The 27,795-nt window shown below is 41.2% G+C and overlaps 1 protein-coding gene across 1 annotated transcript; it reads right to left on the reverse strand.

Moving 5' to 3' along the window:
- Positions 1-4,331: 4,331 nt before the first annotated feature.
- Positions 4,332-27,374, reverse strand: cdc42ep4b (CDC42 effector protein (Rho GTPase binding) 4b). Its single transcript, XM_020630852.3, has 2 exons — positions 27,187-27,374; positions 4,332-8,725 (listed from the first exon to the last, which is right to left on the reverse strand). Exon 2 carries the CDS (start codon positions 8,531-8,533, stop codon positions 7,532-7,534), a length of 1,002 nt encoding a protein of 333 aa, XP_020486508.1. The 5' UTR covers positions 8,534-8,725; positions 27,187-27,374; the 3' UTR covers positions 4,332-7,531.
- Between the last annotated feature and the right edge of the window lie 421 nt (positions 27,375-27,795).

Consider the following 27,795-nt stretch of genomic DNA (forward strand, 5'->3'; position numbering starts at 1 on the left):
AATGTGTGATGCCTTGTGCCTCCGCAAATTGTCAGAGGAACCCAGACCAACAACAGGAATGAGCAGTAAGGGAACATGTTGTTGTATTGAGGTAACTAGCGCCATCTACTGGTCATTAATAGACATTGTAAGAACAGTGAAGATAAAACCTAGAGCCACTATAAATGAGAAATTATGCTCATAAGGCCCATTAGTCATTGATTACAAGATTACAGTATATAAATAAACTGACAGTAAGGTTCATTTATGTAATAGATCATTAAGATGTTATAATAAGGAACAGGACCCAGATAAAAGAAAACCAGTCAGTAGCATTATTGAACGGTTCAGTGTTTTTTAAGCTAAACTTTATTTAACACTACAGCATTAGAGACAGAACTCTATAAAAACATTGTAGACTAAATGTAGAGCTGTCTTAATGTCATGGTAATGATCAAGCTGCACTTCAGGAAGATGCATATTTATCAGTCAGTTTCCAAAGACACACAGAGAAGTTTTATGTCTTTTTGTGGTAATGGGATATTTCTCTGCAAATCTTAAAAAACAAAACAGTAAACGGGTCAGGCCAGACCATGACATGCCATGCTGACATTATGCACACTAATGAGGTAAATTAAGCCTATACTTCTATGTTTGTTTTGTGCTTTTGTAAAAAGTCCGATCTGAGGAAAACAGCAGGAAATGAGTCACGGGAAAACGGAGTGTGCAGTGTTATATGAATGTATGTCCATTTAGGGCTTCCATAGTTTTTATCTTGATTTTTTTAAATCTATTTTTCTTTTAAATAATTTATCTTTAGTCTTTTTATTCGAGACAGGACAGCGAAAAGAGTTGCAAATCAGCAAATCAGAGAGCGAGAGAGAGAGAGAGAACAGCCAATTGCTTAAAAAAAATTAAAAAATAATTGGTGTCATAGTTTTACAATGTTTTAACTTGCTCATGTTTGTGGAACACTTCAGCTCACACTGTTTTGAATGTCCAGTAGAAATACTCTGACTTGATTCTCACTTTTTGAGAAGGAACCTCTTGATGAGGAGAAAATCATGTATCTTTAATAAGTCGCTCTAATGATCGCCAAAGTTTTCTGTGAATGTGAGTCGGCTCTAGATTTCCACTGCAAAAAAAATCTGCATTTCTCATCATTAAGAAAACTTTTCCACCCAACAGCAAACAGAATATTGGTAGAACAGTACTGCAAGGAGGTTTGAAAAGACTTTTAAAAAATGCAAAAAAAAGGAAGCAGCTGCATGATCCTATCACCCCATAGTCGGTTATTTCAGACTTTCAACACACACTCTCTGTACGTGAATAGATGGAGAACATCAAACAGGACGAGAGGCAGAGTCAATATTTGCAGCGTCGCACACAGACGTGAATTCTTTTTTTTCGCAGGACATTTTAAGCTCAGTGACAGGAACACAGCATGTCCCACACGGTCGCTGCTCTGAGTCACCGCACCGATCAGCTGTTTGTCTGACAACATGCTTAAACAAAGGAGAGACATTACTGAAAGCACTACACAGAAATCCTCTTAGCTGTACCATGCTAATACATTTTGAATGCTTTTTGTGATGCATTGTGCGTTAACGAGCCATTTGGGTGGATTATTAGTGTAAGTGGCAATTAGGGGACATTTTGGGGGTTTGGAAAACAAAGACAGGAAAACAGATGTTTGTGCTCAAATTTGGTCATTTATAATCCAACAAAAGAGAAGATGACTATTCCTGGAGCCAAAACAAGAAGGATTAGAAATAAGTATAGCACTCTGATAACATTTAACACTTTGCATTTTAAATCCACGTTTCCTTCATCATGTTGAGGTCTATGCTTTTTAAGGTTTATTTTGGGGCTTTTTATATCTTTATTTTAGCGATAGGACATTGGATAGAGTCAAAAATCAGGGCGAGAGAAAGAGAGGGAGAGAGTGGGAAAGGAGCCACAGGTCAGATTCGAGCTACAGCCTCCGTATATGGGGCCCGCACATTAACCACTAAGCTACGGGAGCCCAAAGCTCTATGGGGATTTGAGTTGATGGAGTGGTTTTTTTTGGGGAAAAGCTTAAACATTCAAACACAATCAAAAAAAAAAAGGTTTATTATTCATCCCATTTTGAATTTCCCAAAACACCGTGAAGGCTGTGTTTTTCACATTAGGTGAGGATGAGGATTGAAAACCCATGAATAGTTTGTCCGGCCGACCTGTCAGAGGGATCAGCATGGTATTTATTTTCTTTACAGAATATGATCTTTCACAAACAGAAGACCAAGGGTAAAGGGAGACGGTGACATGTTTGGAAGAAAAAATCAGCAGAAATTTTTTGACGACGACAGACATCATGGACATTCAGATTCACTTGAGGGGACTTGATTGAATACCTCTGCTACCTGTTGTGTTATATGCAAATGAGTGGGTCAAAGTTGATAATAACTACTCTGACCGTTGATATTTAACACAAAATATGTGACTTATAGACATTATGATTACACATGAATCAAAGTAATAAAAATGTCTGTCGTAAAAATGTTTCAATCATGCCCTCTGATTTTATATCTAAGCATCACACTAATATAACCTCAACTACAGGTTTGTTCTGCAGTAACTACATCCAGGAATGTAACCTGCATTACATACAACTGACACTAGAGGGCGATATTAGCACATCTACAAACGAGTATAATGACCACTTCTCCCAGCACTGCAAGTCTGACACTGAAGGATGTATATTTCTTATTTAATCAAACTGTCAGGTTGATGTGCGAAAGAAATGGAAAGATACTCGATTCGATAAAACGCCTTTGGATCTGTCAGTTTTTTAATGCAGTTTAAAGAGCGACGGCACTTGAGGTGCTTTGTTAAGGCGATATGGTAGGGGTATTTGAATTTATTATTACTGATACCCCAGTTTATAATAACAGTAAAAGATCTGCTTTTTTAAAAATCCTACTCAGAGTTAGAAGAGCACAGAGGAATAACCAGGGAAAAGTACTCACATTGGTGTAGTGAGAGCATTCGATGTGCAGGAAAGTGGTTCAAGTGTTGCATAGTTTCGAGTACTTATGTATATCTGTTTTTGTTTTGTTTTTTCACATTTTGCATTCTTTATTACGCCCTGGGGGAAATTCTGGTTTTACAATCTCAGCAATTCTCAGGAAGTGACATAGCACCTCTTCAGCTACCAGACCAACTTTGGTATTCAGCTCCGCACCAGGACTTGAACTGTCGACCCTCCGATTCCCAACCCAAGTCCCTACAGACTGAGCTACTGCCGCCTTGATAGGATTCAATTTTAAAGGATATTTGTAAGTGTTATATTTTAGATCTTAATATGTACAAAAAAAAAATAAAAGCTCAAGCTGTCACTCAAAGGTGATGTTGTAGGGTAATTTTAAAGATGCATACAATGGAAAAAACATGGTGTAGAAGTGGAGTGAATGTCTATCTATGGTCCTCTATCTATATCTATGGTTTCCAGCAAGTTAACACTTGTTCTTTGCGAAGCTGAAGTGTTGAGTTAACACTTCAGAAATAGTCCAATTAAATCTCCCGAGAATTGTCTTCACTGTATACAGCAAGCAGCTCTTCTTAGAACTGATATCACGGTGCCTTTTCTCAATGACGGTCATGAAAACAAATGAAACACAAAGACGTGTTTGCACCACATTGTTTGCTCGGACTCAGAAACAACACATTTGATTTTAACGACAGAATAATTCTGTTGTCACACAACCAGATGGCTGTAACAAGAATAAATCATATCTGACAGAGAAGAGAGAGAGCTGTGATGTTTTTCCGTCTGTACAGTTGGTGTGCTGCTCTCTCCCTCCATCATGAATGCACCATGTAAAGCAATATTCTCTCTTCTTTCCTTCCTCACACACACAATGAATTGGCTCATTTAAAAAAAGTTAATATTCGGTCTTTAAAGCTGCCCGTCATGGAACACAAGCACTGTTTCAGTCGTCTTTACAGCTGGGTTGATAACGCATAAAGCCTGTTAGGATCAATGTCAGACTGGAGGCTTCTAATTAGCCAACAAGACTCATCTCGCTCGTAATGTGAAATCTGTTCCAACAAGGTTTTATCTTTCATTTCAGGGTTATTTATGCCGAATAATCCACTCCTGACTGTGTGTTTGTCAAAGTGTGGATTTGGCTGGAACTCTTTCAGCGGCTCCATCACTACCAAATACTCGGGTCTTCTGTGTGAAGGTCACGTTTCAGTGCGTGCTCTGCCTATTTTGGAAAAGCAGAAAGTGAATAATCTCGCACAAATGAGGCCCGGAATGAAAAGAAACAAAACAAAAGGAATAAACAAAAAGAGCGGAGTCGTGGTTAAAGATTACCAGCTTGCTCTTTTATTGAAAAATATAGCTGTTATTTCAAAGAGAAGGGAATATATTAATATACTGTAAAAGCAGGATAAAGAAAGGGAAAGAAAGATAGTACATACTTGGTGTAACACTACAGCCACTGAATAGAGAAAAATGAAAAAAAGCAGAAAACATTCTACAGCTGAACTTTGAGCTGGTTGTTATCTTCTCCGCCACTCACCAAACCACGGCTGTCAGGGCCACGGAAAAACCTTCCAAGCAGACCTGAGGCTGGGAGTATTTGCAAATTCCTTTATATGGTTTGTTCTGGCCTACTTAGCAGTTTCCCATAAAGCAGCACAACACATACCAGAATGTTCGGACAATTACGAGAAAGTATTTCAGGGTGATTTAGTATACTTGTCCATTATTTTCCATTAAATTCCAGCAGTCTTGGTTGCAGATTCTTTACTTGCAAATACAATTTGGCCACAAATGTGCTTTTTTTTGTATTAAAGCCGCTAACATTCCTCTGATTTCCTCACTATAACCACATACTCACAATGCTCATGATGAAGGTTGTTAGCTGTAAGAATCAATAGCACAAATCATACTCACATGATGTGGTTTAAAAAAATAAAGAAAACTTCAGGAGTGTTCATTTGTTGGTGATAAAGATGGAGGATTGCAGCTGCGCAAACTAGTGTTGTAGTACTCGAAATCGGTCTTGGTCTTGAGACCACCTTTGGAAGATCTGACTCGTCTCGTAATCGGAGGCATTTTTACTCAGTCTTGTCGCTGTCCCGGACTGTGCGGACTTCAGATTTTAAATCAAAACCACCACTGATAGGCTATTTTGGTCTTGGCCTCACCAAGCCTTGGTCTTGGTCTTGACTCGGTCTCACCCTGCCTTGGTCTTGGTCTTGACTCGTTTTCGATCCCTAAATGTCTCGATCTTGTCTTGGTCTCGGCACACTCCGGTCTCTGGTAGTATGTCTTGGTCTCGGTTAGTGTGGTCTTGACTAAAACACTAGCCCAAACAATCCACAAACCACATATTTCACAATTCATTTTAATATAAAGTTAAAGACATCTTCAAATTTGGCCCATTTACATTAAGGAAAAAAAAGTAAGATTTCTGACTTAAACCATACTGCAAGTCTATACATGAGTAAAAAAATGAACACAAATTAAACATCCTGCTATCATTTTCCAATAATATGGTTAGAACGTACTTGGCAATTTCCTCTAGATTGCTTGAACTCGTTGCATCCTCTTCATATGGACATGGTGGTTTTTAAAGTATACAATAAAACCCGAGAAAATAATGGCACAGCATCCTGATTCCATATGTACACACCTGCATCAATGCCACAACCGGACATAAAGGTTCCCATTTGTCAAACGTGGCAATTAGTTTTCAAACAAGACATAAAAAAAAAAGGTCAGACGTGAATCATCAACACAGGGAACTAAAGTACGCCTCTTCGTTGCCTTATTTAGAACTTAAAGTAACCTGGAGGAGCCAACTGAGTGAGCGTACAACTAAAAACACAAAAAAAAATCAAAGAGAAAGGGTCCACCTGTCCGTCCCTGACCCTGCTGTTCCTGGAGCAGTTCCAGCTGGTTGTGGTTCAATAATCCAGCACATTTAATGAGTAGACTGGGAAAAGGCCCAGATGATTGGTTGATTTAATCATCTGTTTCTGCTGTGTGATTTAGGCTGCATAGAGGAGGTGAGTCTTATCACCTGCGGGGCCGGTTAAGGAAATGTCTGCCACTCTCAGCACTGCCCCGAGACATACCCGAAGCCCGTCCATAAAAAAAAAAAAAAAAAAGCTGCAATCCAATAACACCTTGGACATGTTTTTACATCCTTTCTCTTCCCTTAGGGACAAGCCATAACTATTCATTTGGATTTTTACCAACTGTCCCTTTCACACTCATCGCTCTCCGCTGACCTGCTCATGCTGCCATCGTCAGTGATGATGTGGAATGACCCAGAAACACACTGAATTAGCCCCAATCACCACTTCTGTCCTGTCTCTTTAAAAAAAATAAAGTAAAGGACCCAGGACACGTACAAAAGGCCTCTTTTTTTTGACAATTCACATTTTTTTTTTTACAAACATAGGTCCTTGTCATCTAATGTGGCATTCCCACAAATATGACAGCAAAGGTGAGTTTGTGTCTACTTGAGAATTAAGTGCCGTTTATCAAAACTCCATAAAAAAGAAAAAAAGAAGCTGGTTTACTCTGTGGTACCCTTACGATTTTTAAAGTCGAGAAACACATTCGGAAAAAAAACACCCAAATCATAACTTTTAAGACCTTGTAGTGCATAATTAGACTGATTCATCCCTTATTAATATAAATGAATAAATACCACAGCTGTCTGTGAATGTAAGGAATGGAGGCAATGCTAACTTAAGACAAACAGGAGGAAAAATAAAACAGAATAACTACTAAACTAAAAAAAAACAACAAGCTCTACAACAGTAGACATGCTTGACAAAAGTAATAAAAAGTCACCCCTTAAAGTAAGACATGGAAAAGTAATAACTACTTTATCTACTTAGTGTTTATGCCAAACAATGTCATTGGCAAAATGTCCTTTCCCTCTTCCTTGTTCAAAATCTCTAATACACACATCTACATCAACTTTGTGCCCTCACATATCCATTTCCTCACCTCACACAACCCACAACAAACGTGATATCAATGTGAATGACGGCTTGGGTACAGTTTCTCCAACCTTGTGGTCGAACTTTACTTCCCAAGACGCGTTCATGCGCTCATCGCCAATGGCTTGCTGCTTTTCTTTGTTCGATCATTCACCTTGGAGAAGAAAAGAGTTCAAACACATGTGCCAGTATTGTTTGAAATGGGAAATTCCCATTCGTGAGTTCAGAGTTTGAAGCTGCGTAAATCTGCAACGATTAACAACCCAAGCCCTTCAAGAGTTCCACTCTGTGAGCAAGTCTGTCTGCACTCAGCTCACATCTTCTTGCTACAGCACAGTGAGTAAGGCCTAATTGGTTTTATTTATGATGTTGAACAAAGTGTACAAACATAATACAGATCTACAGGGCGCTTAGAGCAGCAGTGGCCCTTCCTCCAAATCATCCCCCCTGCCTACAACAGCTTGTGATAGCCTCTCAACATCTGCTCGTCTCGATAAGTGTCCTCCAAGACTGTTCATGGCAGTATTACCAGTCTGGTTTACACTCGAATCTCATCCTCGTCGTCATCCATGAAGGTGAAATCTCGGTCTTCCTCCCCACGTGGCGAGCTGTACTTTGCGCTGTCTGTGTCACCGTCCTGGAGGTGATACTGAGGTTTCTCCTCAGTAGCCGAGCCGGAGCTGGACACAGAGTAACTGTCCAGGTTGTGGTGGTTGTTCCTGGTTTGTAGCTCCGGGGTGTATGGATCCACTATGGTCTTCTGCTGGTACATGCTGCGAGGTGGCCTTGTCGGGGCCCGCACTTCCGCGTCATCGTCATCTATGTGGGGTATGTTGGAGGGTGAGGCTCGGCCATCGCTACCCTTGCCTTCTTCATAGCCGAGGTCATCCTCCTCCCAGCCTTTCTTTTCCATCACGCTTAAGATGTCCCCCAGCATGGAGGGCCCCAAGTCAATGTTGAAGGACATCATAGACTCTGCGTGCTTCATCCCGCCTCCCTTTGGCATGGATGGTGGCAAGTCGGTAAGCTCACCGAAATTACGCTCATCGAACTCCGCATCAATTGTTGCCATTGCAGCTGCGCCATTTACCGGCTTGGTCTCAATCTCCATCACCGTCTTCATGGGGCTTGAAGAAACACTCTTTGTCAGGTGACCTCTGCTCATATCATCATCGTTAAGGTAAGGCAGAGATATGGCATTTTTGACATAGCCGGATGAGCCACCAGAAGGCGCCATCGTGTTGTACTCGTACTTGTCCCCACGGTTCACAGACTGAGAGCGCTTGCTGCTTCTGAATGTACGCGACAGCAGCCCTGGTTTGGGGCCTGGGGAGTTTTGCTTTGGTTCAGGCTCCCTGGGAGGTTCCCCAGATCGGGTGCTTAGAAATGAAGTGTCCCCGAATGCATCGCCTCCCCGGCCAACGTGCATGGTGTGGCGGAAGTCGCCCAATGGAGCGCTGATCATCTCTGCGGTCAGGTCGGCCCGTGACCGTCGCTTTGACTGGTTAGAGTTGTTTACAAGCTGCTTGAGAATAGGCATGTTTGCAGTCTTTTACTTATAATCCACAAGTAGAAAAAAAAAAATCTAGGTTCTGTAGTAGTTCGATTCTTTTCAGATTTTTTTTGTTGCCAATAGTACCAGATGTTGTCAAAGAAGGTTCAATTCCAGGTGTTTAATGTGTCCAAACATTCTGGTCCTCCAGTTCTGGTTTCATCTTACCGTTGAATCGGCCTGTGAAAAAGAAAAGAAGATCCTTAACACCACATCATTAATTTATGTGAACCAAACACTTTGCACCTTACACATGAAACATGCTATCAATGAAAGACAAAGGAAAACGTAAAGTAGCACTTTAAAAGCTTCTCTATCAATTACAAAGTTTGCTCTGTTTAGTCCTGCATCAAGTACGGAAAGTTTCATTGCCAAGGCTTCAAAATGAGGCCTCACTTGAGTGGTTCTCACTAGACTTTTCTATGCCCAAGTCTGAAAGAGTGTTACATAATCGTGGAGAAAAGCTTTCTTGTACACATTTCACAGCAACTTCAACTTATTAAAAACCAGTACTAATACCCCCACTGAAGCTGACCAAGGCAAAGCAAGAGTCAATACAAATGTTCCTGTGTCATTCTTCTGATACATTTCGGAGCTTTCACTGTCAACTCTAATGGGCTGCTTTCACATTCATTTTTTCAAGTGGCTGCAGTGTCCGCTGTCACTGCTGTGCTTTACTTCCCATTTAGGCCCCTGACTGTTACATAACCAGCAAGACACAGGATACTGGGAGCCAGAGCAGTTCAAGCTGGCTGGACTGAAAAGAATGGAAAGAAAAGACGAAAAAATGAAGTGGAACAGCCTTTTTACAGCATGGATCGACTTTCAGCAACAGCTCAGAAAGTCCAGACTTGCTACTTTCTGTTCTTGCCCTCCTATAGTCAAGAGATGAAGTGTTTCTTTGTAGTTTTTCCTCTCAATTTTACCCCTTTTCTTTCGGCTTTGAAGGCGACGTTTGATTATCTATAAAAAATATATCTTACTTTTTTTTACCATTCACTGAACAAACATCAGTGGGCAACTCCCAGCTCTGGTGATGCCAAGTCAAGGATTAATGGCTTTTTGTGTGAGGAAAGCGGTGTGCTCTTGATTTTATGAGGTCACTTTGATCCTGCTCTTGCACTGATTATCTTTGCCTCAATAAGCTCATAATATGGCCCATTTCAGAAATTAAACCCAAGTGTCCCTAAGTCACGGGCAACCCAAGCCTTGAAACATAATCTTAAATCAGAATCAAATGGAGAAAAGGTTTAAACACCCACTTATTCGCTAGCTAGAGTTCACTGACTCTGTGAGCTTCTGACATTAACAAGGGGTTCATTTGTTTTTGCTAGACAGCAACCCTCGTCATACTCTGTTTTCAAACCGGAGCTGGAGCCCACGCTCTAGGCCTGTATGCGAATCCCCATTGTGAATGAATGGGGGATTCACTCAACAATATTCCAAAGCAACGTCACCCATGAAAACATTTGCATCACTGACAAGAACCCATTCAGTTGGAAAGGCAACTGTAGCAGTAGAGGGAACAGAAGGGGGGTTGATAGATGATAGACTCTAGGGCTCTTGTTTGTTCCCCTCTTTCCCAAAAGAGAGATCATCGCCAAAGGGGACTGAACACTATCCAGTTCCAAGGGTTTATCGTATTTAAAATCTCCATTCAAGCTTTCTTCTGTAGTTCTGGCAGTGCTAATGAAGAAGATGCACTTTCCCCTCTACAAAGAAGGGTGGCACAAAAGAAAGCCTAACAAAGAGCAAATGCTTCAACAAAGTTGATTTTCAAGTTCTATTGTAAAAGCCAATTCGAGTTCAATTCACACCCTTTATAAAAGGAGGGGGTTTACTGTTACAAAATCCATTAAAAAAGCAACTGGATGCCAAATTAGAAGATTAAAGTGCATAGCAAACAAATGCCTACAAAGTATCTCTGAGCTAAATCATAGTGGTAGAGAAATTCAGTGTGATCTAGCATCTAGCTTTATTACTTCATGCCCCGCGCAGAAGCCAATTAGTATCTGTAGCATAAAAGTCAGCTGCATGTGCGACTGACCACTGAAGACAGCTCATCAACTGATGTTTTCCTCCCCGCTACTCATAGCTTTGTATTTCTCTATGGCAACATCAGAGCTGAGCACTGGCTACCAAGCGAGCTTCCTGTCTCTAAGCCGGCCGGAGACAGCGGAGAAAGATTTTATCCCCTACATGGAGAGATCCGCTTATTCAGATGGATTAACCCTTCCTGGTGGCCACATGTGGGGCAATAAGACAAATGGCACAATGCTTCAGCTGCAGGGGAATGCTTTTGAAGTGCGTCGTCACTCCAAGACATTCGACCTCAGAATAAAATATGTCAGTGGGTGATCAAATATCAAAAGGTGCAAACTTCACACCTTACAGTCATTCTAGGAAATGGCCCATTTTACGTCTTCTGGGGCCGCTTGGTGTTTGATGGGGAACAGTTTCAACTCCCCTCAGGATCGTCAAGACCCCATTATTGTGAGCATGACAAAAGATGAAGTGCGGCCTGCAGGCAGTCCTGTCATATTCAGTTCTAGCCTTTCAGTACTTTAAAAAAGAAGTCATGAAGAATGGCACTGTCTTGTGAAGTCTACTGTTTCATAATAACATTCCAGAGACAATTTGAAAGGACACAAAAGTTTTTCAGTACCCTGGATAAGAATGTGGCATGGTTACATTTTCTTTCAGATTAACACCGTATTCTAACAGGACGTGAGCGTAAGATATCCCATCGCATTGCGCAGCATCAGACGCTCCCTGACCCTCTTCAATACATTTAACATTTACTTCTCAGCTCTGTGAATTTAATTGCCGGCTTGCAAACAGAACGACACCTATATATGTATTTAAAAGGTGGAAAAATGACAGTGTGGTGCTTTGTATTGAAGAGACAAAGCACAACTATTTACAACATTGCAATTACAGATGTCATATGTGCCCGGTTATCTCAGCTTTGCAAAAACACCAAACAACCTCTGTTTAGAGAGAAATATGATTTTAACCTATCACAAGCAATTCAGGCCTTATTTTGGGTGTTATATCTAACAGTAGGATTCAGATTCAGTAGTAAAGAGATATTTTAGACCATAAATTAGACAATAACACTTGCTAAGATTTGTTTTTTGGCAGTGTAGAATTTAATGTTGCTGTAGCTGTTTGATTTGTGAATGCAGGCGGAATATATCAGACCTTCTTCTGTAATAAAAAAACAACGAAAAGTAACAAAGTTCTTTAACTTCAGTGTCTAGACAGGAAGTAAAAACACGCTCCATATTTTTTTTTTTACATGTTGTGCTTAAGTCAGTCTGACTTGTATGACCTGTACTAAACACACTCTAAATAGAGCTTGAGGCAAATTTCCCTCTCAGCCCTCTTGTTTACTCATGGAGCCAAACGGACAAACTGGTCGAACTCACAGTACATAGTTTTTCATTTGAGATATGTAAAAAACTGAACATGTCTGTGTTAGAGCACCAAATATGCCAGGAGTGAGGTAATGAGTATGCTCTTGTTTCCTTTAGATTGAGGATTCTCTCCTCAGTCTTGGGTGCCAGCCGGTGACGATGCCTTTATGTAACCGAGTACTCAAAGTGCCACATGACTCCGGCTCAAACTGAGACAAGTGGTGACAGGGCCATGAATGATTAAGAGCATCTTATGTCGCTGGCAGACTCTGATGCGTGCCGAGTGACATCACAGCAACCACGCTCCTCATCAGTGTTCAGTCAGTCAGTCAGTCAGTCAGTCAGTCAGTCCCACTCTTGTAATCCCGTGGATCACAGGGGCCATACTGTCCTGAGCCATCCCCGGGCCACTGAACAGGGAAAAGAGTTATCCAATCACAGCTCCACTCCTGAGTTCAACATACACCCAACAGTTTCTGGTTTTATTTTGGACTGCTTTTGAATTTTTTAAAGTAGAGACAGAAAAAGGGTCCATCATTTATTCAGGAGGTAGAGGCCTTCATGTAAGAGTTATAAGGAGTCACACAGGGGGTGATTACACAACTGTTGTTTGGAAGGTTATCTGGATTTAGACAGAATGGATGAATTAGTTTTCATGAATTCAAAATGTATAGTTTCGGATATCCTAAATGTCTTTAACAGATTAGCGCCCATATGCAAGTGTGTGGTTACTTTGGATGTTTTCTCCCTTCTTTACCATTTTTTGAGGACATTACAGGAAATGACAAATACTTATTCTGTATTTTAGATGTAAAGAACTTTGGGTGCAAAAAACACTCCCTGGATTTTTAAGCCCCTTCCAAATGAGACCAAGATCCACAATCTAGCTACCAGAATGAATCTTCCCTGTGTTTCAAATCCACACATTAAGTGCTATTGGCTACTGCAAATGCCATTTGATATCTACAAGAAGCTCTTCAATAACTTCCTGCTTTAGAATGCAACTGAATAATGTGCAATAAAATAACCCCCTGCTAGGTGTTTCAGACGAAAATTTAAGAAAAGTATGCTTCCCTGGTTCTCACTTATAACAGTGTTGACTCAAAAATACCAATGATACCCCAATCATCCCGCCAAATTGAGTAAATTGTTCCCATCAAGCACAAATTCACAGTCTACCAGATGTGGTAATGCCAATTTTTATTTAAATTTTCTGTTTTGAAAGGTTGACAGAACCCTTCAAAACAGCTATATTGTTTACGTTTGAAAGCTACATTAGTGTATTTTTCATAAAACTCTTGCCTTGTCTAACTCTACGTCCTCAGTTGTCTATATCTTTATTCCACAGTTTGACACTGAGACTCTTCTGTCTCAGCAGTGAGAAAACCTCTGCTTTGTTTAACCTTGAACCAGCAACAATCTCCTCCATTGTTCGGCCCTATTGTCAGCAACATTGATATGTAAATGCCTATATGGCCAGGCTACGCCGACTATGACATTGCTAATCAATTTATCAATAGAGCTGCGTGAGAATGGAAAGGTCTGACAAAAGGAGGTCGGTAAAACTTAATTTGCTATTTTTTTCTTGTGAGGCTCATAACCTCTGGATCCAACATCGGATTCCCACGGGGGGAGGAGGCTAATAGTGTCAGAAACCCTGGAATGACATAATAAAACCAGTGTGTCAGTGAGTTGTATGAAACTAATATTAGTTGTAAAGTAGTTGCTTTGGGTGTAATGTAAAGGATCTGGAACATTTATCTATCGTTTTATAATTAATCAGAGGTGGGGAAAACAACCATGTCTCACAACCACTTGACGAGAGAGGCAGGGATTAGTGTGTGTGTGTGTTGGGGGGCGGAGATTCGGGAACCTGAGGGATGCCGATGTGTGTGTCCAAAGAGAGCGTTTGTTTTGGTCCAAAAATCTGCTCTGAAAGTCACACAGTCGCTAAATATTTCCCAGACCTGCAACTATTCCAAGAGTCGTACTGTCAGCATCCAAGCCCAAAAACAGTGTAATAAAAATAAAATAGAGAACTATTAAAAGATGTTAAAATGTGTGAAAAAGGACAGAATTAGGAGACCTAAACAACCATGTATGAGTGTGGTTCTTCCTCGCACCACAGCAGTAGCCTTGGCGTGAGCTCATTAGCCAACCCTCCAGCTCTCATCTCTCCATGTTTGCCTCAAAGTTACCTCCAGCGTCTTCGCATTGTCCTCAACTCACCGCACAGATAACAGAAAAACACTCTGTATGCAGTGTATGAGCTCAAGTCGCTTTGAATAACACACCAGGAAAGTGAGTCAGCAGGTGGTCTGAAAGTGTGACTGATACAGCAACACAAGATTTATATTTGATGTGATACAGCTTATACTGACACAGAACACCATGCAGTAAACTCTCCTTTGTTCTTCCACTCTACTTTTTTTATTGCCAGCTTCAGAGGGAACCAGTATTTCCTGTTGGACTCCATATCTCGTCACACAACTCAAAGGCTAACCCTGTATGACAAACGGCAGAAATATCCTGAACAGACAACTCACAAAAGGAAGCGAATGTCAAGAAAGAGAGGATGCAAAGCTTTGGCATGTGTCGAGGAACATACCTATTTGACACCGCTCTGTGAGACAGTATGATTCCACTGTAGGCAGATCGAATGTGAGCAAACACACCTACAACGCCCCCACAGCAACCGGAAACATTTATTGTGTTGTTTCAACTGTTGTTCCTTCTCATCTGACATGATGCAGCCTACCAAGAGGCAAATTCAGATGTACAATTATGAAAAAGATAAATACATGGGGTGCTGGTGGCGCAGTGGTTAGTGTGCGTGCCCCATGTATGGAGGCTGAGGCTCAAAGCGGGCGGCCCAGGTTCGAGTCCAGCCTGTGGCTTCTTTCCCGCATGTCATTCCCTACTCTCTCTCTCTCCCTGAATTCCAGCTCTATCCACGGTCCTGTCTCTCTATTGAAGGCTCAAGAAGCCCAAAAATAAATCTAAAAAAAAAAAAGATAAATAAATAAATAATAAATAAATAACTGGATGTACACATTTAAAGTGACAGTGTTTAAATGTACACATAGTTACAGTTGTTCACTTTACCACAGTCCTCAAGAGCAGCTTTTTTTTTTGTTGAAACTGTCAAAGTACTCAAAATACAAAGTACCCTTAACAACCTAACACAGACTTCCACTACTGTGTAATGTTTTTGCTCTGTATTTCAATATGAAACTCTTATTGCAAACATGTCTTTATACACACAGTCTATGTTTTTCCCATCCCATCCCCCTCCGCTCTGCCTCACACGCTCTCTCTCTCCCTCTTTCTCTTTCTCTCTCTCTCTCTCTCAAGCACACCCCCTCTCAACCTCCTTCCTAGTGTCGTGCCTGAGGCTGTCATGTCTGTTTGCAATACAAACATTACAAACTGCGTATGATATAATTTGCCTAACAGAAAATTTATGGAAAAATAGAAGTGTCAATTGATATGGTTACATGGATCTGACTTGACAACCTCACAACTGGTGGGAGCCAATGATGAGTTAGATGAGCGCAGAAATTATCACTTTTATTTTTTACTTCTGAAATCCTAACGGCTACCAAAACAAAAGAAGTTGCTGAAGTGCAGTTGATATATTTGTGTCTGTTGAACCGCCTTGGTTTTCTTCACCATATCTAAGTCTTTCACTGATGCAGCAGTAGAGTCGGAACATCAACGCTGCCAATGGTAGTGCCATAAATAACATGATGTTTGTGAAATAGTGGAAGTTTTTCCCCTTCATTTTTGAGAAACAACAAACTGTTTTCCAATATAACTTAGTGGGCCAAGAGGGCTACTGACAAGTATTATTTGGGGACCACTGGGAACTTTTGGCCACTAGCCTAGGGCCATCGTTCATGTAGAACCCTGGCTTTATTCACTCTGATGAGTTGGATGGGAGTTGCTGCAGCAAGCTAAACCCACAGCTGTGCAGAGAGGGTTTCTTTGGGTCAAATTTTTTAAATCCAACCTAACAATGTGTTTATTGAGCCTTCAGGGTTAACAGACTGGTTTGTGTTGAACGGTTGAATGTTAACAAAACCTTATCTCATTCCAATGACATTTCCTCAGGGACTGTTTAAATGCCTTAATCATCATCAATTTTAGTGTCAACAGGCTTATCCTCACATAACACGACATTCAAATCAGCACCCTAAAGCTTTTAATAAATGATTAAGAGGGTGTGTGCTAAAGAAAGGTTTATATTATGTAGGATTTTGTCAAAACGCAAACTGGCAATTGGCATTTGACCAAATGTAATTCAAGATTTACAGACAGTGGGGATGTATGTAGCAGCTTGTTAAAGAAACACTAAGTATGCTCTGTTTGGACTTGAACAAAGGCGAGTTATTCGAAAATGTTAAGTGCTTTATTTGCAGGAGATACAACTCTCAGAAACAAGTTCAAACAACCAGGGTAGGCGAATATACCTACATCAGCAGGACCGTCAGCCAAAGCACTACAAGCCCTCTGTATATGATGAGTGTGTAAACTGCACTGTATCAGCCTGCAGGGCCCCAATGCCGCACAGGGTGCAACTAAACCACAGAAGGATTAAGGGCAGCGTGTTTCTATGTGAGCAAATAAAACCAGCATGCCTGAGCCAGTGCTCTGCGCTCAGGAGGGCAAACACCGCTCCTCCATCCCGCCAAAAACACGAGCAGACCAACCTCCCGCCACACCACCAGAAGCAGCAGCAGCCAGCTTTCTCTGTCTGACTCCAAAATCAATCTCCTGTTGCTTCTGCCATGTTGCACAATCTCCTGTTTTGACCCCTGCTTGGACACCAAGTTACCCAATCCTTACATGACTCGGAGTGATTTTTTTTTAATCATTCCCCAATCCTGGTATGAGGAAGCAGGGGGCCTCCTTCTATACGATTTCTCTCTTTCCAGTTGAGTAGGTCTTTTATAAAGCTGCAAACTTGGACAAAGCAATTGGTCAGATGCTGGGTGGGCTGCCATGCTGTTCTCCAACCAGTGTGCGATTAAAAAAAGCTTGGCTTCAAACCAAAAGAGATAGATAACAGACATGTTTCCCTGATTATAAAATAAGCTCAAACAAATCCACAGAGGGTTTGTTTTCAGGAGAGAAATGCACCTCCTATTCATGTATGAATAATATCCTGAGTGAAGAAAAGATTTCTCATGTGAAGCAACGATACCACTGGGATTTCTCGCACAAAAAGGGAAGGCACAGATGGAGGCACTGAAGAGAAACCCACCCTCAAAGACTTGATGGAGGGTGTCACCACATTGGATTCACCCGGTCATGCCAGCACAGCGACAGACGTTCTTTCTCTGTGTGCTGCATGAAATGTACCCAAACCCTCATTATGCCTACAGTGGAGGGATTGTACTCTGCTGTGTGTGTGAGTGTGTGCACACGAGAGTACATGTCTAATTAATCGCTGAAATCCGCCCCATCAGTCTCTGACAAATAGACAGCATTCACGGCTGGTACGCGAGGGCAGGATCTCAGCCAAATGGTTGAATTAGGCGTCCAATAGCTGCTGGACGAGGACACAAAGCAGAATTTTCTACTGAAGATTGTGCTCAAGAGGAAATCGAGGGAGAACAAAATGATCTGCGACAGAAGGGGTGCCAATTTTTAGAGTTTAAATAGTTTACTGGCCATATTGGTGGCGGTTTTTTCAAAGAATATGGGGGTCAGTAGCACGAACAAGTTACTCCAAATGAGACCTTTGAGATACAAAATATGCCAAATGGCCAAAAAGATAATTCGCTGCCAGTTTGACAATCTGCAGTGTCTACAAAAGCAAGCAAGCAGCACACACACGTACAAACTTTGGTTATATCAGCAGGAGGCCGCTGAGTGTTATTGGAAGATAAGTGACCCTTTTCTGCACTGTGTCAACTTCTCAGCAGCCTCCTGGCCTTTTTATCAGCAGCCTCCCCTCTGAAGTCAAACACACAAACCGGCTATAAAGACCCCGAGCCCTCACTGACAAGATGAGTTAATAAACCCCCACAGTGTTAACTTTAATGACGCCAACAAAAGGCAACAAGCAGGCCAACCAACATGGCCACTTCAGCCCTGATAATAACAACTCACAACAGAAGACAAGCTGAGAAATCTGAAAGCAGGACTGAGATAAAGACCGGAGCTGCTGTTCTTGTAAAGCGCATTGTTAACGTAATTGCATTCTTGCGTGATTTACCTACACCCACTGTGATTTGGTAAGTGCTGTGTGCAAGGGGGGGAATCACTGGCCATCAGGCACACAAGGTTTGATCACACTTCAGCAGCTCAGCTCACTCAGAGTTGAAAAGGGTGCTTAGCTTAAACCGAAAAGTTAAGTTTATTATTTCAGGTGAAAAAAGCTCAAAACGCTGTTTTCAGACCATGTGTAAGGCAAATTTCTACAACTACATATCAGGAAATTTTCACCAGGTGACATGAATAATGCATACCTCGTACAGTAATCAAATGAAAATGGACCAATATCTGGATTGGCACATTGGCCATGTTAAGTAGGGTTTTAGAAGTTTTCAGCTTGCTATCTGATGCAGTAGTTCCTAACCTTTTTTCCTCCCTTGGAGATCTTTGGCATCCTCCAAGGGGGGCTGGATCCAACCCTTTCATCATGATAAAATTAAAGCCAAAGTACAGCCCTATTTGTAGCTTGTCAAATGTGACTTTAGTGGTAAATATTTGCTGTTATGTGGGACCGCCAAAAATAATACCACAAAATGAAGATGTGCTCCTTGGCATTTGGGAACTTGCATTCAATGAGAGAAATTTAAAGATTATTCAAAAAAAAACTATGGCTCGTGTTGTTTTTCCAAGGAGCCATGTGCAATACAACACCAGGGCGTGGAGAGAGAGACAAAATCTAAACCACAACTTTTGATCCTATATCAAGTTGCTCCAGTAAAACATGTTGATCTGTTGGCCGGATGATTAAAGTATAAAACCTTCAGAGCACTTTCTGGAAACAACACCTGATTACGGCAGACAAGTCTTTGAAGCAACATCAGTGACATTTGACTGCAATCCATCTGTCTTTGATTTGGTTTTTCTTAAAGACGGCTTTGACGTGCGGCATGCTACTTTGATTTGGCTACAAATCAACAACATTGTTTACCTGAAATCTTATTCCAGTAAAGAAGGCAGATGAATGAACGCCGCCTGTTGTGTCTACGTTTACACGTGTGTGAAAAATGCGAGCGTGAAGGTGTTGTCAAAGACTCTTTTGAAGTCCATCAACGGCTCATGCTTGAACAGCCAAAAAAAGGTTCAAAGGTCATCTGTGATAGTTTGCCTCTGATGTCTAAATCACAAACAAAACAAACACACACACACTACTTTATACATCTCGTCGGTTCACAAATGGGGGACAAAATGTCTGGGCCACTGAGGAACCAGCAATGTTTTTAAAAAAGAACAAAGAACAAAGCAGCACAGAGGAAGACAGGAACCAAACCCTTTTGGCACACCTAAACCACACGCATGTACAGATTAAAGCACAAACACACACACAATTAAGGTGACCCATATTAACAACACCCACTATTAGTTGTGATACTTATCTATCTGTATTCACGGCGCTGGATTGCTGACCTGAGAAGTCCTCCCAGACAGGAAGATGTGTGACTCTTCATTCATAAGGAAACCAGCGATCCTCTGAGGATTTTCAGGCCGACAATAGTTCATGTGACTGTTCCCATCTCCTGAACTCGTTTAACGGAATTAATTCGTCATATAGCGGGCAGAGAGTGACCACAGCTACGCCAACAGGCCCCGCTTTTGTCTTCTCAGTACGCTTGAGAGAGAAACCACCTGTTTCTGTGAGCATACAGAGCAGGAAAACAATGAGGACTCACTGAACTGTAAACAGGCCGGAGCGTGGACCCGAATGACCAGCTGCACACCGCCAGGCCTGTGTTTTCAATATATGACCCAGGCATAGTCGAGCATATTTTGAGCAACCGTGATATACAGCTGTTAAAATCTGGTAAATATTGTTGTCTGTCTCCGGGTGGGGGAGGGGAAACATATTGCACCATGTGGTTAAAGTTGAACTGTGTATTCTATTGAAGCTGTTATTTCTGCCAGACATGACTAAGGTCAAAAATATATGATACTCTTCTCACACGTGCACTCACTTTAGACTGCTGGCAGGGGTTGTCAGGAGGCCGGAGAAAGGACGACGCGAAATGGGGGGAAAAAGGAACCCAGGCCAACGCTATGATGACAATACCCTTCATATCAGTGCTACGTGCCGTCGACATATTCACAGTATCATCACAAGAGTGGAGAAGATCGAAAGTATTAAAAAGTATTTAAGCTAGAAAAAAGCACTGTCGATATGTTGTCGTATTGATGCAATTTAGACAGGGTGCAGGAGTTTGCGTGCCATTTTTGGTAATTATAAACTAGAAACTTCCTGATGTTGGATGCCTAGGGCTTGTGTTTTTGTTGCCATGGTGTCCAAGTGTACAACAAAGAAAGGAAAGACCCACTGACTTTCTTTCTAAACTGTTTGATTTTGCAGCTAATAAACTGTTAGAAATATTCTTCAACTGCTGCGTGATGATCATCTGAAACTGTACGTGTGCAACAAAAGGTTTCTTATCGGCTCACTTACAAGGTGAGGTGAAAATTCCAGCTGCCAAAGAAGTCAGTTTTCAAGGTTTCTAAGAAAGTCTTCACAAAAAGTATTGTTATTTCATGAAATCACATTTTGTGTGTTATGACTTGCGTGTATTAAATTAAGTCTCACTTGCGAGCAACTGTGATAAGAAGGAGTGAAGGCTTCCTCCAGCTTTCTGAAACACTACTCTAATAGGGAATTACACATAAAGCTTGGTTAACTTTTCCTAAGAACATCTGTATCTTGTTTTCTGTGACTATAAACACAGCTTTCCAAAGTCTGAAAAGATAACTCTGTTGATGTCATAACTGTTATCATGGCTTGGACTTGGAGACCTTAAGAAGTCTCAGAATCTCAGACTCTGATGCACCAAGTTTTACTGTTTCAATTTTGTATCTGTCAATCACGAATGCTTCATCTTAAGTGGAATAAAAATATCTGGAGTCACATGCATCACAGCACACTATCACTGATCAAAAACTCAGACATGATCACTTCCTCTTATCCTTAGATACTTCATCAGTTAGTTTGTATATTTAGTAATTTAAGTTCAATTAAAGCGCCTGTGGGAAACTTTCAGCTTGTGTCTGTTTTGGCGCCCCCTGTGGACAAAGTGATACATCTTATTTCTGTGCTGATTTTGATCTGTACATGTGTTAGTGTTTTGTTTTGTTTTACAGTAACTGTCTTAGCAGTAAAACATATCACTCATCGACAATCTTTGCCATGAAAAGAAAATAGTTTTGACAGCGACTGTAAATCACTCAACACGACATCTACCTTGCGGCAGTGGTTTCAGGTATTGAAAACAACAATGTAAAAATAACTAATCTTCTCTCAGATGGTCTCTTTTGCTTTTGTAGGTCATAAAGAGCCAACAATATTAATTTTGGTCTGTTTCATATCCAGTCAAAATATGTTTACAGGAGCTTTAATTATTGTTATTTTTTCTATGTGGCCTCCCATTTTTTGTTACTAGCCTTTAGCCACAAACAACAAACTATGTAAATAGCATTAAAAGTGCCTTCAAATTTGCCCAAAAGTGAGCCTAAAATGAAGACCACCAGAAATCCTCGGTGGGTGTGGGAATCAAAATTGGTTTGGGAAAGCTGTAGGAGGTTCCCAATCCATGAGAGCTATTAAAAAATGTCCCCACGACATCTGGTTTCCGAAATACCTTTTCTGCAGTACGTGAAAATAGCGTTATACACAAAAAAAAGAAAGAAAAACCTGATCTTTACCACATGTTCACTTTAAATAATTTCCACTGATATCAGCATAACACTGGGACCTCATTAGAAAGTCAAAAATCAAAAGGTGTGGTTGGGTAATGTAATGAGAAAGGATCGCAGAGGATGTCAGGTGGATAGGTGTGCCAGCTGATGATGGATTAGGTTCTGAGACATCCTTGTAAAAACCAGAAACCAGAGAGGATGTTTGGAAACTTTAGCAATGTGAGAACACCCACCAAGCTGGCCGCATTCAGCTGTGGTGAGACTAACTTCACCTCCAACAAGATTATTATCAAAACTGGTTGTGCTGCTTTAAACAATGTGGTTCAGGACACAAACAATAAACAGGTGTTACAAAAGTGACATAGATGTACCATAGAATTACAGTTTAACTCTTATAGTATTCTATGTTATTTTGGAGCATGTTTGCCAGTTGTGGAGTCATACTGGGTTTTCTTTTTTAAGGACGTGATGCGACTAAAATGTGGTGTGTTATTACAACATACAAGAAAATAGTTCCTGTTGTTTTCCTCCATGATGATCACGTTGCTCTGAAAGTGACCAAGTGAAAGGGTGACGGAGTGCACACATGTTTTTTTGCACACAAGAAAAACAGAAAGTGGACCCCCTTGCTGGGAACAGCTGTGATGTATTGTTCTTTAATTGGACGGTAAAGGGCACATGGTGTTAGTGTGCCAGTATCAGCTAAGGTTTCTCTTTTGAAAATCAGGGTTTCCATGTGCCTAATACTTATGAGCCATGGATTTCAGGATTGGGGGGGGGAGGGGGGTGAAACAGCTGACACAACTTTGACATCTTTAACCACAGTCAAAATGTTTGGGGGTAAGGGCTAATCGGAATAATCTAAAATGCTTACAAAAATAACAGAAACTAAAGAAAACAGCTAAAAACATATATCTGGCTAAAGCTAAATCCCCTACAAATGGGTCAAATGATAATTCTGTGATGTCATAAGATGATTAATATCATAACGACAAAAAACATGTTCTTCCTTACTGAAGGCTATCTGTTTAAAGGGTTATTTATAATTTTTTGCTCTTTTATTTGGGACAAAAATACGAGTTGACCCAGTTGTACGCCCAATATAGCTCTGTTTTAAGAAGCCACAATATAATCCATATAGGTCAGGACACTTATTCAAAGCACTCTTACATCGGGACTCTGTTATACAGATGGTGATTAGAAGACCTCAGGTTTGGTATCTCTTGTTTTTGACTTCAAAGTTAAAAAACATATTCTGAGAAAAAGCCTGAAGGAAGCAGTGAAGCATTGGCCTTCATATGAGGTCTGTTCAAAGATTAACTAGAACATCCTCAGCGTGGTTTCTCTCAGGAGTTCAAAGACCTCGCTGCTTTCTTTGAAGGCGGGGTCAATCCTGTAATTGTCTGAGACAAAACAACTCTCCACGGGGAGTTCGTCATAAGCCCCGTGCTTTCCAACATCAACAGCTGAAAAATTACACGTCCGTCGCCTTTCAACTGATTAATACATCAGGAAAAAGCTCCACAAACAAATAAACAAATGAATGCAACTTTTACATCTTTATGAGATGCCTAAATGAATTGAGAGCTTTCAGTATGCTGATTTATGAATATTAATGGACCACCACTGTTCTCTCCATTTCCCTTGCAGAACTATTTGTGTAAAATAGGGGTTAAGATCTGTAGTGTTTTGCAGCTTCGGTACTAACAGAAACTATCAGTGAAAACAATAAGGGAATTTTAATCATTTTAAAACACTTTGCATGGAAAAGTATAAAGTAGTAAATAGCCCTGTGATTGACTGGCGACCAGTCTAGGGTGTACCCCGCCTCTAGCCCAATGACAGCTGGGATCGGCTCCAGCCCTCTGCAACACCAAAAGGGAAAAGCAGTACAGACAATGGCTGGATGGATGGAAGTATGAAAATATTGAAATTTTTCACAACCTTAGTTTCTTTTTGCTTTCTTACGGAGACATGCTGCACCAGCTCAAAACAAGCACATAACTCATCGACTGAAATAACTTCTTATTTTCCCCAATCTGCATGACCTTTATGCAAGCTTTGTTATTGCAGCAAGGCCATACAGAAGACAAAATGCCATGAGATTCTCCAATAATTCCCTCTGGCCTCCTGCGGAGCATGGGATGAAGGTGGGTGGATTACTGTGGGCACAAATAATTCACACAGGCATTTCCTCAGGCATGAGAAGCCACATGAACGCACAACGCAAGTCATCACATCTGACTCCAGTTAGCTAATTTGTGCTTCTTCTCCCATGTAAATAAAAGCGTAAAGTTTACACGGCATGCATTAGACCTCCATATTTTATCGAATCCAGACACACATAAATAAAGTACTGACTCACTCGGAAATTGGTTTCCCTCTGAGTTAACAAACTGCATCTAAAAGTGCCTGAAGTTACTGTGTAAATGAGTCTAACTGCCTCTCCCCAACTTCCCCCTCTCTGCCTCCCTCCTGCACGCCCTCTTTCCAGCATAAAACAGTAATGACCTCAGCCGCAGTCAAGAGTCGGGCAGGTAGCCAGCTTCCTCACTACGCAGCACCAGCAGAACCCTCCAGAGCAAACCGAAATAGCATGCGTCGCAAAAAAAAGGCACAGTCAGAGATGACACACACACATGCTTCCCCCTCCCCTCTGACTCTGCCGCACACAATAGATCCTGATGGAGTGATATCTGCCTGGCAGCTCTATACAGAAAGGAGAAAAGAGGCCTGAAGTGGGTGAAAAAAAGAAGCACTTTAGTTACTGGAAAAGACAGAAACGCAAGAGGGCTAGGTCTGACCTTGGCTTAAATCTCTGCTGTCAACTTTAACGGTCACTTTTCTTTTCACAAAACTAATACGGAGTTGTTGGGTGAATGATTCATCAGCCACCATGACATATACTGACCAACCTTAAGGACTGTTGTTGGGTGTGGTTGTATGTTTGTGTAGGAGGGGGGGTCAGAAGTCAAACCTCATACAAAGCCAAACCCATTAGTCAATATGTCCTCCTACTTTTGTCCAGATTGGCGGTTTAACAAGAACGAAGGCTTGATTACCGACTCTTTGCGAGGGATAATGAAACCGAGCGGGCCTGCAGACTTTATGGTCAGTGTAGTTAAACTCGAGCACACACTTAACCGCCTTCAATCAGAGCATGATGGACGAGGCCGGGCAGGTAACACAGCAGCGTAAATTAAACAGTTCATCAGGCATGATGACCACGAGAGGCAAGTGCCCGGTCTGTAAACACAAACAGGAACTGCTCGCTAATGATCCAGGAAGATGGAGGAATCTGGGAGTGACGGATGCAGCGAAGTAGCTGTGTAGTTTGTTAAGCCCTCGGTTGAGTCGCAGAGATTTTACAGTGTTTGGCGCTCTGTCAGCAGCAGAGTATTAACGTTACATAACTCACAGGGAAGAGACCTTAGGCTTCAATGTAACAGCTGCCCTCTATGATTAAACCATTTCCTGTCCTGAAGCTGAAAATTGTTATTTGGGAAACTTATTATCGACATGGCAACCAAGATTCCACTTCTGGATCCTCATGAACGGCATAAGAACAAAATGTGATTTATTACATGCCAGATGTTGTTCTTACGGGGACGCCAAGTAGAGCGTCAAAATAAATCACATTTTCATTGACATACGCAAACTCAACACGTCACAAAAAGAGTGCTGAACCCCTGTTAAGCTTTCCATGCATCACTTAGTATCTTTTTATTTCACTTATGGTATGGAGCCCCTGGACACATACATTTAAATTAGATGCTACTTCAAGTTAATAGGTGTCCATTTTGTTAGGTTAGTGCTGTCGTAGTACCAGAATTTTAAACTTCAGTATGATACTAGTAAAGATTCAATTCCACTGTAGCAAAGACAAGTTCTAGACACCCACTATTGGCTAGCATTTCTTGTTTGCATAGGCTACTGTCTAGATGGCACACTTTCGCTTTTGGTTAAAATATGGATGAGGATCTGTTGTTAATAGAAGTTGTATTGTTTAAAACACGTGGTATAAAAAAACACTGAGGTATTTAAAATCCAGACAACCTGTAGAGGTGAGCTAGTTGATAGGTAGCTGAGAAAGAGGCCAAGAATGACCAAAATATTGTTCGCAAAGACCTTGTGGGAGGAGAAAACAAAAACAGCTCTTCTGCTAAACCATGAGGGAACATAATTTTGTTTAAAGCGACATAACGTTAGGGTTCGGTCTGGTGCGCTTTGACGCCCACTGAAGGTCTCTGCACTGTCATAAAATAACTATTGGATATCAAGTAGGTATAAGTAACCTACTGACATCGCCAGCTCAGCGTCATGTGCGCACTTCTTGCGAGAGAACCGCAACCAGCTGCCAAAGTTGCATAGTGCTATAAACAGGCGACAGGGGTGCTCTGTGGGCGTGGGACAGACGTCATTCTCTCCCTGTGAAAAGTTACTTTATTATTAGAGCAACTTAGGAGTTATATAAAATAAGCAACCTTCATTATTTGTTTATTGCCACATCATGTCGTCATGGCAACATCAATGACCGCAGATTTTTTTTTCTCCCCCACATATTGTGACAGCCTTATGTCAAGTGTTTGCCAACTGATTTAATGACTGATTTCAAAAGCGTGTCAAGGTTTTGGCTTTGCTTCTAAAACCCTTAACTATTTTAATTTCATAATCAAACCATACAAAGAAGGACTTCTTGAGAAATGGGCGCTCTGTGCCAACACGTCTATTTGGAGGCATGAACAAAAAAGTTTGAGGAGCTCTAAACAACTTTTTTTTTTTTGGGCAACAATCCAGATGGAATACCTAGCAACAAAAAAAACTTTCAACTTTGAAGATCAAAGAGAAAAGTTTTGTCAGGTTAAAAAGATGTGAGGCTTTGTAAAGATCCTCTGAGTGTTTTGAAACAAACAATGCGTGACATTAAAGTACTTTTTTTTTTAACCTAAGAAGTTCACTTCTTCTTCAAAGTAAAATGTCGACTTTCATTTTGTTTGTTCTGCTCTTTAGTTTCTAGTCTTCACTGAGTAAATAGGGGACATATTGGACACCAGAGGGTCCATTGATGCCCCTCCATAAGGGCCAGCCAAGAGCTCCAGGAGACTGCCAGGCGCTGATTGTCCAGGCGCAGATTTGACATTCAAATGAGATGCAGATTTCACACCGTCGGCTTTACTTCAACCTACATCTGTTTTCTGACCCCGCAGTGAATCCTAAAAAACTAAAATAGCCACACTCACTACAGCCGAATAGTTACTTAAAGTCGTCATTACAAGAAGTTCCCCTCAATAAGTGAAATACAACAGGACATTAAAGCAACAGTGTTACCTTTTTTTTAAACAGTCCAAACGATGAGGAAGTTGCGCGTAATATTCCTCTCAACTCTCCGCAAACAAAGCTTACAAAACTTAAAAAGTAAATCTTCTGTGTTGAATCAAATTCTGTTTTAGTTTCCTCAGTGGGAGAGTTGCAGCAGGACAGTTCCCGTGTTGGTGCTCCAATGTCGGTTTACTTGGCATCTGTGTGGCGCACAAAGCGGCCCTCCCCCTCCGGTCCTCTCCCCTCCCCTCTGCATCAAAGAGCACCGCCTCCTGCTGAGATTTAAAGGGACAGAGACCCGTTTATTCACAACACACAACAATAGGCAGAACTTAAACTTGGGGGGGGGGGGGGGTCCGAAGCCATCAGTCCAGGACTAATGGTGATGAAATAAGATCTTCAGAAGTTTCCCACAGTAAAGGAATTGTTTGACACCAAAAGCTTTCTTGCCAAGTTAGATGAGAAAATTGACAATAGCTTGCGTACTCTTATCAATGAAGGGTAAGAAAAAAATACAGCCAATGGTAGCTTACTTTTAAAATTCCCTTATCAACTCATTTGACGTTTCAGTAACTTGGCTGGAGTCCTGCAATCCCTTTGACATTACCAGGCAGCTAA

Source organism: Labrus bergylta, chromosome 21, assembly GCF_963930695.1.
Source record: "Labrus bergylta chromosome 21, fLabBer1.1, whole genome shotgun sequence".
Lineage (NCBI taxonomy): Eukaryota > Metazoa > Chordata > Actinopteri > Labriformes > Labridae > Labrus > Labrus bergylta.